Consider the following 14,579-nt stretch of genomic DNA (forward strand, 5'->3'; position numbering starts at 1 on the left):
GGAACTGTTAAATATAGGCGACGTATATATGAGGGTTTGTTGTATTGTTCTCTCAACTAGAATATGTTTGAAAATTTCTTAATTAAGAAACTGTTTAACTGGTTATATACCAAAATTGCACAGCAAAGAATCTAATTAGGTCAGTGGGTTAAGAACTTAACTGTATGCTAAGAAAATACAAAAGAAGGAATAAAACTAAAGTACAAAGGTCATGGCTTCCAGAAAAAAATGGTAATTAAAAATGCAAAATCTATATTTAAATTATGCTGTAACTAAGATTTCCATCTCAAAATTTTAATAGTGCTTATACAGATTAACCTAGAATAATAAAGAAAACCTAAAATTATAAACTCATAGAATCATACAACTTTAAAACTGAAAGGAAATTTTAAAGAATCATAAAATTTAACTGTCTTGCTCAAAATCCCAACACTGCTCAGTACAAAGAAAAATTCTTCACTGGAAACGAGGTCTTCCCATGATTCTTAACCAGTATTTCTAAAAACAAGTAAAATACATTGCCTTCAAAAGCTCTTTTCTTGTTATTTAGATTTGTATTACTTCATTTACCATAGCACACACCTTCATGCAGTTATACATCATGTCTACAACATACCATTCGGTTAATACATTTACAATTACATTAGAATTGTTATTTGTACCTTAAATTTCCTTGCTTTTAAAGACTCCAGATTTTGATTTTAACTGTACTTCACATCAACTTTTTTTTATATTCAGGTTAAATGAAAAGCATGCTGTTGTACAGAAAACTAATTCCTTTTTGTGTCAAACCAAGCTCAATTTTGTTACTGGAACACAATTTTCTCTCAACTGTTGATTTCCTAATTTCTCACCCCTGAAAAAAACTTAATTTATTTTACTGAGGAAGGAAAATAGGATATAAAAATTGCTGGGACACATTGAGCATCCGGTAGCAGTTTTAAGTGCACACTGCACTACTTTGCCAAAGCAACTAGCTCAACTATGAGCTTAGACTTTTTATGTGAGAAACTAATATAGTACATGAAGACCATCTTGGCATTACAGTAAATGTATTTTAAAAGGAAGATTTTCCCACACTTCAGATTACCAAAATAATAGGGCCAATTTATTAACCAGCAAAACTGCTCTTTGTAATAATGTTTGCCCACACATACTACCTTCACTTAAATTATGCATCTTGTACTCCAACCCCACCAGACAAGATTCCCCTCCTCGTCCCCTACTATGCTCCATTTTCTAGGTTCAGCTACTCCATTCCAAAATGAAAGGTACTGAGTTAAATTTTTTTCCAGGTACTCTGAGTTTGGTATATCCTCCCAAAACTCCTGCTTTAGAAGTTTTGCACTACATCACTGTGAAACCTAGAAGGTATCTAAGTCACCTCTTCTACCGTTTATTCACTTAACAGTTATTGAGCACCATCCACTTCTGTGCATTCCTTTGGGCTAGACAGACAGTAAAAGCTACATTCCTCCCTCATAAAACTCATGGCGAGGGCCAGCCCGGTAGTGTAGGAGTCAAGTTCACATGCTTCACTTCAGCAGCCCAGGATTCACAGGAACACATCCCAGGCGCGGACCTACACACCACTCATCAAGCCATGCTGTGGCAGCATCCCACATACAAAACAGTGGAAGACTGACACAGATGTTAGTCCACAGACAATCTTCCTCTCATACATACAAAAAATATATATTAAAAAAAGAAAATTCACTGGGTTAAAAATAGAGAATGTAATGTCATTCTGTCTTAAACTTTGGCATATATAAGAATCTTCTGGGGAGCCTATTAAAATTGTAGATTCCCAAACCATATCCTCAAAATGAGGATTCCAAAGGTTAAGTAAGAACACTGTTAAAAATACTTTGAGATTCACCACTGTTATATGGTGTAATCCAAAATGTTAGGTTGAACAATATGAAAATCGCTATTTTAGTAGGTCAAAACAGTCAAATACAAAAGCACCAAAACAGCTGAATGGAGAAAGGAAAGTCTCTTCAACAAACCATCCTACAACACCCAATAAAACAGCTATCACCTCCCTAGTTATGTCAGACTCCTTCTACATCTCCCCTACGTACATCAATCACCTAGGCATGTCAATTTTAACTTTCTAAATTTTAACTCTCTACCCTCCTAAATGTTCCCTTTACCACTGCTTCATTTAAGAGCTATATCATCTCATCTAAACTACTTCAACAGCCTCAACCAGTCTCTCTGGCCTTCAGAATGTTCTCTACCAACCAATCCCCCTTACTGGCAATTAAGTGATCTTACTGGTCATATCACTATCCAGCTTAAAATCTTTCAGCAGTTAGCTATTCTGAACCTTTTGAGGTCAATTAGAAAGAATTCATAATCTTTCAAAAAATACTTAGAGAGGTAAAATTATAGACATTTTTATACAAGTAGCACAGTTTTCATAATAAAATTTAACTATATTAAATCACTTACATCATAAAACAGTTTTCTATCAGCAGCCAAACGTTTCGATGCCAGAGTCTTGGTAACATGATAGAAGGTAAGTAATGCTCTGTGCTGTCGAAGATCATCTTGGACTTTCACAGATTCTATAAGAGTGGGAATCAGTTCAGGCCACTGTCTGGGACAATCCAATCGAGCAACTTTTGCAATCAGCACTGCAATCTGAGTTGCAATCTAGAGGGAAAATATTAATCAAAAATAAACATAAGAAAATAAAGCAATGGCTAAGGAATGCATTCATAGCTGAAAATTACCTTTTTGGTTAACTATAATTTGACAGAAGTGAATAAGATTTCAATGAACAACTGCTTAAAAGTGGTTCTCAAAGTGTGGTCTATGGATCCCCAAGGGGCCTAAGATCCTCTCTCTGAGGTCCCCCACTTTCCCAATAACCTATCAACATGAAGCTAGATTTTCTTCATACAATTTCTACCAAATAATACATCATAATACAGTAAATGAAGAAGCAGATATGAAAATCCAGATGTCCTCTTTTAAACAGCCATAAACTAAAGAGATATGCAAAACTACAGAACAATGTCATTCTTCTCATTAAATATTTCTTGTTTGGGGAAATAGTTATTCTTCATTTCTTAAAATTCTATTTATGTTAACAAGTAATGATTTTATTTTTTAGTTAATAAATATTTTTAAATTTCTCAGTTTTAATTTCTAATACAGTAAATATTAACAGATATAACACTATGGAGTTTTATTTTAGCAGTATAAGGAAGTTCTAAGACCGTGAAGTTTGAGAACCACTGACCTAAGAGTAGAAATAAACATCAATAATTAGTATTTAACTAACGACATTTGTACAGATCAGTGTTTTCCCAATGCTGGTTGACAGATATCTGGGCAATGACTGACTCTTCAACCACCCAAAGCCCTGCCCTGCCTCCTCCCCCTGGTGAGAGGAACTCTGTTCCTCTTCAACCTCCCTCATCTCCTTAGTCAAGGAAATGCAGAGCACAGAACTGAGATCATTTAAATAGGCTGAAACAACAGCACTAGTTATACCTCCAAATACAGCATACTTTAATATTCAAACTAAAAGAGTAAAATGCAAGAAATAGTGGTAACTTGGAAAAATTCAAGAATTCTTGTATCCATAAGCAAAAATTTTATTCTTAGGAGAAAAATCTCACTATAAAGGAAGGAAAACATAAAACTATATAATCTACTATCTATCTCCCACATAGTAATGGGAATTGAAAAATATGATGAAAGAGATAGACAAAATCCTGAAGCCATCCTATAATTTAAACAAGGGGAATGGAACAGTCATCTAAATCATTAAAATTAATTTCTATGCAGTAAGACTACAAATATATAGAGATTTGCTTTCAATATTGGCTTAAAAACTGCGGAAGTTAAAAAAACATAAGTATATCTTAAAAAGACTTTTGAGTTTTAAATCATTAAAAGCCAAATCTAACCAAAATTCTTAATAGCTAGAACTGGATCTCAAAATTTAAAAACCAACAGAGAAGTGTGTATAAACATCACAAATGGACATTATGGAATAAGATTTTATTTTTAATGCTGAGAAACAAAATAAGTCTGGAAAATAAGCAAAAATTAAGGGAAGAGAAAGAATACTTAGCATTCATTTTCTCACTAACCTGGTTTATTGGTTCATTGAAGTTGGTGATTAACCCTGCACGTAACGTAGATTTCTCTTCCTCTGAGAGAGCACTGTAAAAAGATGTATTTATTATGCAAGAGAACAGTGTCTAATGATGAATGCAGGTAAGCACCATGGAGAATTTTAACAATAAAAAGCCTTTCAAACAAGGTGTCCCTGATTGCTTTGGGTAAATAAATAGAATTATTTCCATTACTTGTATATTGGCACATCAAGTAATTCAAAAGGAATTCCTTCACAATTGAATAAGAACCACAAAATAATAAGCAATAGGAAATAATACAAATCCAGAGTAAAGAATGTGATGCTTCAAGGTTGCTTTTATTGATGTAAAACTAGTTGCCTATCAAAAAATTAATGGTTGACTAAAAAAAAATCTGTATGAGTAGCTATTGCCTTCCACTGACTTCTTTTATAAAATCAGAGTGAGGTTATTCTGTGCAGAAAGGCATCAGGAATCAGAGAATGTTTTGGATATAAGACTTATTAGAAATCAACTAGTTTAAAATCTTTCATTCTACATCTCTGGAAAGAATAAACACTATACTAATAATTTTTACTACAAATGAGGAAGGAGACTAGATAGCAAAAGGACAGAGATGGAGAATATTCACTGTATAAAATCACATACATTTTGAATTTTGAACCAGATGAATGCATTATTTCTTTTAAAGTACTCATTTTAAGGTTTTTCCATTACGGCCACGATAAAGTAGCTTGTAACAGACAAACGGTCCTAATAAAATCAGCTATAAAAGTTCCTTACAATTTAAAATAAAAATTTTAAGGCATATGTTGAGTTGAACTGTATCCCCCCAAAAAAAGACATGTTCCAGTTCTAATGCCAGGTATCTGTGAATGTGAGCTTCTTTGGAAATAGGGGCTTGGCAGACGCAATTGAGTTAAAATGAGGTCAGACTGAGTTAGGGTGGGCCCTAGTCCTAAGACCAGTTACCTTCCTAAGAGAAGGAAAATTTGGACAGATACACAGAGGAGACACACGAACAGAAAGCCCAGTGACAATGGAGGCAGAGATTGGAGTGATGCAGCTGCAAGCCAAGGAACGCCAAGGATTGCTGACCACAAGCAAAAGCTAAAAAGAGACAAGAAAGAATGAGTCTCCCTCGAGCCTGCAGAGGGAGCACAGCCCTGCCCAGCATGTGAATTTTTTAGATTCCTAGCCTCCCGAACTGTGAAAGGATACACTCGTATTGTTTTAAGCTACCCAGTTTGTGACAGTCTCTTACAGCAGCCCTAGGAAATTAATATACCATCTAAAAACAACCTAGACAGCCAGGACTTGAGAGACAGGGGTCTTAAAAAGAAGGGAAATGAACTGTGATGAATCAGTACATTTCTCTTTGAGGTGTCTGCTCACAAAAAATCAAGCTAAAAGTAGCAACTAAGAGACTAAAAGAGCTAAGGAGAGGTTTCAGCAGGTCTCACAATGCTGGAAAGACAGAAATTGAAGTTCAGGACCCAAGAAGGCAATATTTTGGTACATACCCAAGGCTTGAAGCTGAAACCCCAGGAAGGCTAAAACCTGGGATCAAGAGTAAACCAGAAAGAGACCACCTTCAACCAGATGAAGATTGAGGCCATATTCTATTAAATTAGAATTAAGTTCTCTCTGGAGAAAGATAACAGAATTCAAAGTCTCTCCAATTGTCCCTATACAATGTTCAACATTCAATCAAAACTTCCCAGGCATACTACAAAAAAGGAAAAACTGAAATCAAAACACAAACAGCAGCAGGAAATACAGACAGTGCAGCTACCAAATCACACTTGCAACACTTTTGATGATTATATTCAAGAGAATACGTGAAAGATCAAGAATTTCACCACAGAACTGAAATCTGTTTTTTAAAAAATACCAAAAAGAAATCCTAGAACTGATAAACACAATCAGTGAAATAAACATAACAAAATGGAAGACAGGTCAGTGGAAAATATCCAGATTGAAACATAATGAGAAAAATAGGACTTCTGCTTCTGAGAGAGTTCACTAACAGATATGCACTAAAAAAATGCTAAAGGTCATTCTGCAGGCAGAAGACAAACAGATCCATGAGGAAGCACAGTTAATAAAGAAAGGAGTAAAAAACACTAGAAACATAAATCTAAATGAATACTGCCAGCAAAATAATATAAAACAGTATTTTGTGGAGTTTAAAATATATGCAGAATTAAAGTACTCAACAACAAGAGCATAAAAGACAGGAAGACATAAATGGAGTTAAAGTACCATAAGGTTCTTGCATTATCTGAAGGAAGTAAAGTACTAATCCAAGACAGTCTCTAATAAGTCAAGAATGCGTGTCATAATCCCTAGGAAAATCACTTGAATAATAAAAGTGTCCCAGTAGCCTTGTAGAGGGAAAAACTGAGTAACAAAAAATTTCTTGAATGATCCAAAGGAAGGCAGGAAAGATAAGAAAGGGAGGAGAGAGCAAAGATCAGACAGAAACAAAAAAAAAACAAATAATGGATGGTAGCTTTAACCATCTTTATCTGTAATTACATTAAATGTAAATAGGTGTAATACTAAAATTAAAAGACAACATTTATCAGATTGGGTAAAAAACAAAAGCCAACTATTTCTGCTCATAAGAGAAACATTTTAAATAAAACAACAAAGAAATATTGAAAGAAAAAGATATACCATGCAACCATGAGATGGCTGGTGTGGCTCTATTAATATCAGGCAAGCTAGACTTTAAGCCAAAACACATTGTCAGAGATACAGAGGAACATTTCATAATTAAGACAAGGTCAACTCTACAAGAATATAATAACCCTGACCTTCTATGATCCTAATCAAGCCTCTATATACAGAGAACAAAAACAGAATGAAAAGAAGAAATAGGCAAGTCCATAATCATATTTGGAGATTAATACACCTCTCTCAGTAAATGAGGGAGAAAGCACAAAATCAATAAGGATAGAGAAGATTTGGATAATATAATTAACAAATTTGACCTAATTTACATATATAAAACATTATAATCCACAACAGCAAAACATATGTTCCTTTCAAGTGCACATAAATCATTTACTAAAATACCATATGCTGGGATCAAAAAGCAAGACAGCATATTGCAAAGAATGAAATCAGTAACCAAAAAAAACAACTAAAAAAAGCCTCACATGTTGGGAAATTAGGTGATATACTTCTAATTAATCTATGAGTCTAAAAAGAAAAAACGAGAAATTTTTAAATGTTTTTAGCTGAATGGTAATGAAAATACTACATCTCAATGCTTGTGAAACTGAACTAAAGCCATGATTATAAGAAAAGCCTTAATGTTTTAAATGAATATATAAGAACAAAAACTGAAAATCATTTATCTAAGCTTCCAGCCCGAAATGCTACAAAACAAATAGCAAATTAAATTCAAAAAAGTGGGGCCAGCCTGGTGGCACAGTGGTTGAGTTTGCATTCTGCTTCGACAGCCCACGGTTAGCAGTTTAGATCCTGGGCGTGGACCAGCACACTGCTTATCAAGCCATGCTGTGGCAGGCATCCCACATATAAAGTAGAGGAAGATGGGGACAGACGTTAGCTCAGGGCCAGGCTTCCTCAGCAAAAAGGAGGACTGGCAGCAGATGTTAGCTCAGGGCTAATCTTCCTCAAAAACAAAATAAATAAAAATAAATTCAAAAAAGTAATAGAAAGTACATCAAGCCTTATAAAATACAATAACTAAAGCACGGGTAGACAAATAGGCCAACAGGACAAAACAGTGAATCCAAAAACAGATCCATACATCTGAAGTGCTCGATTTATAAAAAGGGAACCTCTGAAACGTGACAGGGAAAGAAGCCACAGTGCTACCCTTACTTCACATACGCACCCCACACAGAAAGCACTTCCAGACAGATCTTTCACCTAAATGTGACTAGTAAAACAAAGCTTCTAGCAGAAAACAGAGTATTTTCATGACCTAGAGTAGAGCAAAAATTTTGTAAATATGCCCCAAAAGAATTGTAGCTAAACTGAACTTCATTAAAATGAAGGACTTCTCATCAAAAGACACCATTAACAAAGTGAAAAGGCGGAGTGACATCAGTAACATGGCGGAGTGAGCAGTTTTCTTTGTCTCTCCCCCTTCAAGCTAAAACTAACTGGACATTCATTGTTCAACAAAGGATATCCACACAGCACCTCAGGACGCCTGAGAGACCCATGCTGCTATACATAGGAATGTGGACAGACTTCCACCTGGGAGGAAGTGGAGATAGGCGAGAACTCTATGACCCCTAGACAGCCTAGTACCGGCAAGTGACACTCTCCTGGCTGACACACTCATAGCACCACCACGGCACTGAGGGTGGGCATGCGCATCAGCGGCATGACTATGGAAACAAGTGACTACAGCCCTAAGCTCCCCTGCGACTGCTCCTTAGTCCAACGGGAAAATTCAGGGTCCCACAGCAGCTACTGGGAAAGCCTCTACTCAGCCTTGGCAGAGAGGCTCCGTGCAGCAAACACAAATGCTGGGAGGCCCCGGGGAAGAAGGGGCTCAGCTGGCTGCATTTAACACACACAGCCCTGCTGTGGCCCCAAGGGGGCAAGTGACACCCAGCGGGACCACACAAGCAGGCAGTGACAATTCAGAGCCCCGGCATGACTGCTCCTTGGTCCAGCGGGAAAATGCAGAGCCCCACAGCAGCCACAGGGAAAGCCTCTACTTGGTCTTAGTGGAGAGGCCCCGCCCAGCAAACACAAAGGCTGGGAGGCCCTGAGGCACAAGTAGCGAGGCTGGGTGAGCTAACCACTGGCTGCATTAGATACCCATAGCTCTGCTGTGGCCCAGAGTGGTCAAGTGAGATCCTGCTGGACCTGATGGTGGCAGAGCTGCAAGTCTAGGTGAACCAGCTTCTGGCGGCTGTGAAAGCCCACAACACTGCTGCAGACCCGAAGGAGGGAGTGTGTCTATGTGGTGTGTGAGAGCAGGCACCAGCAACTCGAAGCCCCCTTGTGATTTTTCCCACAGCTGATGGGAGACCCCACAGGACCACTGCAAACATGAGAAGGGGCCCAGACTCGGTCAGAACAGCTGACAGGGATCCTGGTCAGTGCAGATTACACAGCTGCTGACCCCTCCCCACCAGTAAAAGCAAGTGGGCGCAGTAACCAAACTCTGTATGCAGAGGCATAAATTCACAACATCAAGCAGTATGAAAAAATACATTAAATCCCCAGAACAGAAGAAAAATGACAATTACCCAGCAAACAATCCCAAAGACACTGAAATCTATAACCTAAATGACAAGGAATTCAAAATAGCTATCATTAACAAACTCAGTGAGTTAAAAGAGAATACAGATAGACAACTCAAGGAGTTCAGGAGCTACCTCACAAAAGAGCTTGATACTATAAAGAAGAACCAATCAGAAATGTTGGAGATGAAAAACACAATGGAGGAAATTAAGAAAAATCTGGACTCTCTGAACAGTAGGGTTGACAATATGGAGGACAGAATTAGCAATCTGGAGGATAGGAATATAGAAATGCTTCAGACAGAGGAGGAGACAGAACTAAGACTAAAAAGAAGTGAAGAAACTCTCAGAGAAATATCCGACTCAATTAGGAAATGCAACATAAGGATTATAGGCATCGCAGAAGGAGAAGAGATGGAGAAGGGGACAGAAAGCCTGTATAAAGAATTAATAGCTGAGAACTTCCAAAACACAGTGAGGGAGCTGGAAATTCATGTGACAGAAGTGAATAGATTTCCAAACTTTATCAATGTAAAAAGATCAAGCCCAAGGCATGCAGTAGTGAAGCTTGAAAAAGTCAACGACAAAGAGAAATTATTAAGGGCAGCAAGGCAGAAGAAAATAACCTACAAAGGAACTCCCATCAGGCTGTCAGTAGATATCTCAGAAGATACGTTACAGGCTAGAAGAGGGTAGAATGATATATTCAAAACTCTGAAGGAGAAAAGCTTGCAGCCAAGAACACTCTATCCAGCGAAAATATCCTTCAAATATGATGGAGAAATAAAAACTTTCCCAGATAAACAAAAGTTAAGGGAGTTCATTGCCACAAGAGCCCCCTACAAGAAATGCTCAGGAAGACACTCATACCTGGGGCGGGTTACAAAACCCTGAGGAAAGGAAGTAAGTAGAAAGACAAAATCAGAAAATTGCAGCTATACATCAGAACAGGGTAGCAAATGCTTAAGTATAACATTAAAGATAAAAGGAAGCGGGGCTGGCCCTGTGGCCGAGTGGTTAAGTTCGCATGCTCCACTGCAGGCAGCCCAGTGTTTCGTTGGTTTAAATCCTGGGCGCAGACACGGCACTGCTCATCAAACCACGCTGAGGCAGCATGCCACAGGCCACAACCAGAAGGACCCACAATGAAGAATATACAACTATGTACCAGGGGGCTTTGGGGAGAAAAAGAAAAAAAGATTAAAAAAATAAAAAAAAGGGAGGGAAACACCAAGAATAAATATAATCTTGTCATTTTAACCACAAACTCATGACACAAGAAGAAGAAAAAAAGATCTGACAATAATAACCTAGAAGGAGAAGAGGAAAGGGATGGAATGGCTTAATCTAAGGAAATAATAGGCTAGCAGAAAATGGACTATCTCATCTATGAGATGTTTTATACAAAGCACAGGGTAACCACTAAACAAATAACAAGAATAGAGACACAAATTACAAATAAGAAGAAAGTCAATATAGAAAACTACCTACCTGAATTGTTAGTCCAAAATTCATGGGAGGATAAACAAAGGAAATGCAGGAGAACCAGAAAACAAGTGATAAAATGGCAGCATCAGGCCCCTACATTTCAATAATCACTCTAAATGTAAATGGATTGATCTCCAATCAAAAGACACAGAGCGGTGGGATGGATTAAAGAACAAGGCCCAACAATATGCTGCCTCCAGGAAATACATCTCTGCCCCAAAGACAAACACAGACTCAGAGTGAAGGGATGGAAGATGATACTCCAAGCTAATAGTGAACATAAGAAAGCAGGTGTCACCATACTTATATCAGACAAAGTAGACTTCAAAGCAAAACAAGTAAAGAGAGACAAAGAGGGGCAGTTTATAATGAAAAAAGGGATATTCCAACAAGGAGACATAACACTTATAAATATACATGCATCCAACACAGGAGCACCAAAGTATGTAAAGCAACTATTAACAAAACTAAAAGGAGACATCAACAATACAATAACAGTAGGGGACCTCAACACCCCACTAACACCAAAGGATAGATCATCCAGACAGAAAGTCAACAAGAAAATTATAGAACTAAATGAAAAACTAGACAAGATGGACTTAATAGATATATATAGAACACTCCATCCAAAACAGCAGGTTACACACTCTTCTCAAGTGCGCATGGAACATTCTCAAGGATAGACCATATGTTGGGAAACAAAGCAAGCCTCAACAAATTCAAGAGAACTGAAATAGTATCAAGCATCTTTTCAGACCATAACGCTATGAAACTAGAAATCAACTAAAATTTTAAAGCTGGGAAAGGGGCAAAAATGTGGAGATTAAACAACATGCTACTGAACAACCAGTGGATCACCGAAGAAATTAAAAGAGAAATCAAATATTATCTGGAGACAAATGAAAATGAAAACACATCATACCAACTCATTTGGGATGCAGTAAAAGCAGTACTAAGAGGGAAATTCATCACAATACAGGCTCACCTCAATAAACAAGAAAAATCTCAGATAAGCAACCTCAAACTACACCTTACAGAAGTAGAAAAAGAAGAACAAACAAAGCTCAAAGTCAGTAGAAGGAGGGAAATAATAAAAATTAAAGCAGAAATAAATGAAAGTGAAACAAAAAGGACAGTAGAAAAGATCAATGAAACAAAGAGCTGGTTCTTTGAGAAAATAAACAAAATTGACAAAACCTTAGCCAGGCTCACTAAGAAAAAAAGAGAGAAGATTCAAATAAATAAAATTAGAAATGAAAGAGGAGAAATCACAATGGATACCACAGAAATACAAAAGATTATGAGAATACTATGAAAAACTATATGACAACAAATTGGACAACCTAGAAGAAATGGATAAATTCTTAGACTCTTCCAACCTCCCAAAACTGAATCAGGAAGAAACAGAGAATCTGAATAGACGAATCACAAGTAAAGAAATTGAAACCATAAATCAAAAACCTCCCCAAAAATAAAAGTCCACAACCAGATGGCTTCTCTGGAGAATTCTATCAAACATTCAAAGACTTAATACCTATCCTTCTCACATTCCAGAAAATTGAGGAAGATGGAGCACTTCCTACAACACTCTACGAAGCCAACATCATCCTGATCCCAAAGCCAGACAAGGACAACACAAAGAAGGAAAACTAGAGGCCAATATCACTGATGAATATAGTTGCAAAAATTGTCCTCAACAAAATTTTGGCAAACTGAATACAGCAATACATTAAAAAGATCATACACCATGATCAAGTGGAATTTATACCATGGACAGAAGGATGGTTCAACAGCCACAAGTCAATCAACGTGATACACCATACTAACAAAAGGAGAAACAAAAACCACATGATCATCTCAATAGACGCAGAAAAAGCATTCAACAAGATCCAACATCCATTTACGATAAAAACTCTGATAAAAATGGGTATAGAAGGAAAGCACCTCAACATAATAAAGTCCATATATGATAAACCCACAGCCAACATCATACTCAATGGGCAAAAACTGAAAGACATCCCTCTGAGAACAGGAACAAGACAAGGGTGTCCACTCTCACCACTTTTATTCAACATAGTACTGGAGGTTTTGACCAGAGCAATTAGGCAGGAAAAAGAAATAAAAGGAATCCAAATAGGGAGGGAAAAAGTGAAACTGTTGGCAGACGACATGATCTTATATATAGAAAACGCCAAAGAATCCATTGGAAAACTATCAGAAATAATCAACAACTACAGCAAAGTGACAGGGTATAAAATCAACTTACATAAATCAGTAGTATTTCTATACTCTAATAACAAACTAACAGAAAGAAAACTGAAGAACACAATCCCATTCACCATTGCAACAAAAAGAATAAAATACCTTGGGGTAAATTTAACCAAGGAAGTGAAAGACCTATACAACGAAAACTACAGGACCTTCCTGAAAGAAACTGATGATGACATAAAGAGATGTAAAGACATTCCATGTACATGGATTGGAAGAATAAACATAGTTAAAATGTCCATACTACGTAAAGCAATCTACAGATTCAACGCAATCCCAATCAGAATCCCAATGACATTCTTTACAGAAATAGAACAAAGAATCCTAAAGTTCATATGGGGCAACAAAAGACCCTGAATTGCTAAAGCAATCCTGAGAAAAAAGAACAAAGCTGGAGGCACCACAGTCCTTGACTTTAAAACACACCTCAAAGCTACAGTAATCAAAACAGCATGGTACTGGTACAAAAACAGGTACATAGATCAATGGAACAGAATTGAAAGCCCAGAAATAAAACCACACATCTATGGACAGATAGTCTTCAACAAAGGAGCTGAGAACATACAATGGAGAAAAGAAAGTCTCTTCAACACTGTTGTGAAAACTGGACAGCTACATGTAAAAGAATGAAAATCAACCACTCTTTTTCACCATTCACAAAAATGAACTCAAAATGGATCAAGGACTTAAAGGTAAGACCTGAAATCACAAGGCTTCCAGAAGAAAATACAGGCAGTACTCTCTTTGACATCAGTCTTAAAAGGATCTTTTTGGATACCATGTCATCTCAGATAAGGGAAACAATAGAAAGAATAAACAAATGGGATTTCATCAGACTAAAGAGCTTCTACAAGGCAAGGGAAAACAGGATTGAAACAAAAAAACAACCCACCAATTGGGAAAAATATATTTGCAAATCATACATCTGACAAAGGGTTAATCTCCATAATACATAAAGAATTCACACAACTCAACAACAAAAAATCAAACAACCCAATCAAAAAATGGGCAGGGGACATGAACAGACATTTCTCCAAAGATATAAGGATGGCCAATAGGCACATGAAAAGATGTTCATCATCGCTGATCATCAGGGAAATGCAAATCAAAACTACACTAAGATATCACCTTATACCCATTATAATGGCTAAAATAACCAAAACAAAAAATAGTAAACGTTGGAGAGGTTGTGGAGAAAAAGGAACCCTCAGACACTGCTGGTGGGAATGCAAAGTGGTGTAGCCACTATGGAAAACAGTATGGAGATTTCTCATAAAATTAAAAATAGAAATACCATATGACCCAGCCATCCCACTACTGGGTATCTATCCAAAGAACTTAAAATCAGCGATTCCAAAAGACCCATGCACCCCTATGTTCATTGCAGCATTATTTACAATAGCCAAGACGTGGAAGCAACCTAAGTGCCCATCAACTGATGATTGGGTAAAGAAGATATACA

The 14,579-nt window shown here is 37.0% G+C and overlaps 1 protein-coding gene across 3 annotated transcripts in view; it reads right to left on the bottom strand.

Moving 5' to 3' along the window:
- The window catches only part of IPO11 (importin 11), a 225,219-nt gene that overhangs the window by 189,353 nt on the left and 21,287 nt on the right, over positions 1 to 14,579 (bottom strand). For all 3 annotated transcript variants that reach the window (XM_046671978.1, XM_046671979.1, XM_046671980.1), the window contains exons 4-5: positions 4,113 to 4,185; positions 2,458 to 2,661 (exon numbers count right to left, since the gene is read on the bottom strand). In XM_046671978.1, the coding sequence (XP_046527934.1) occupies positions 2,458 to 2,661; positions 4,113 to 4,185 (277 nt within the window). The remainder of the gene's footprint in view (positions 1 to 2,457; positions 2,662 to 4,112; positions 4,186 to 14,579) is intronic.

This window comes from Equus quagga, chromosome 9 (genome assembly GCF_021613505.1).
Source record: "Equus quagga isolate Etosha38 chromosome 9, UCLA_HA_Equagga_1.0, whole genome shotgun sequence".
Classification (NCBI taxonomy): domain Eukaryota; kingdom Metazoa; phylum Chordata; class Mammalia; order Perissodactyla; family Equidae; genus Equus; species Equus quagga.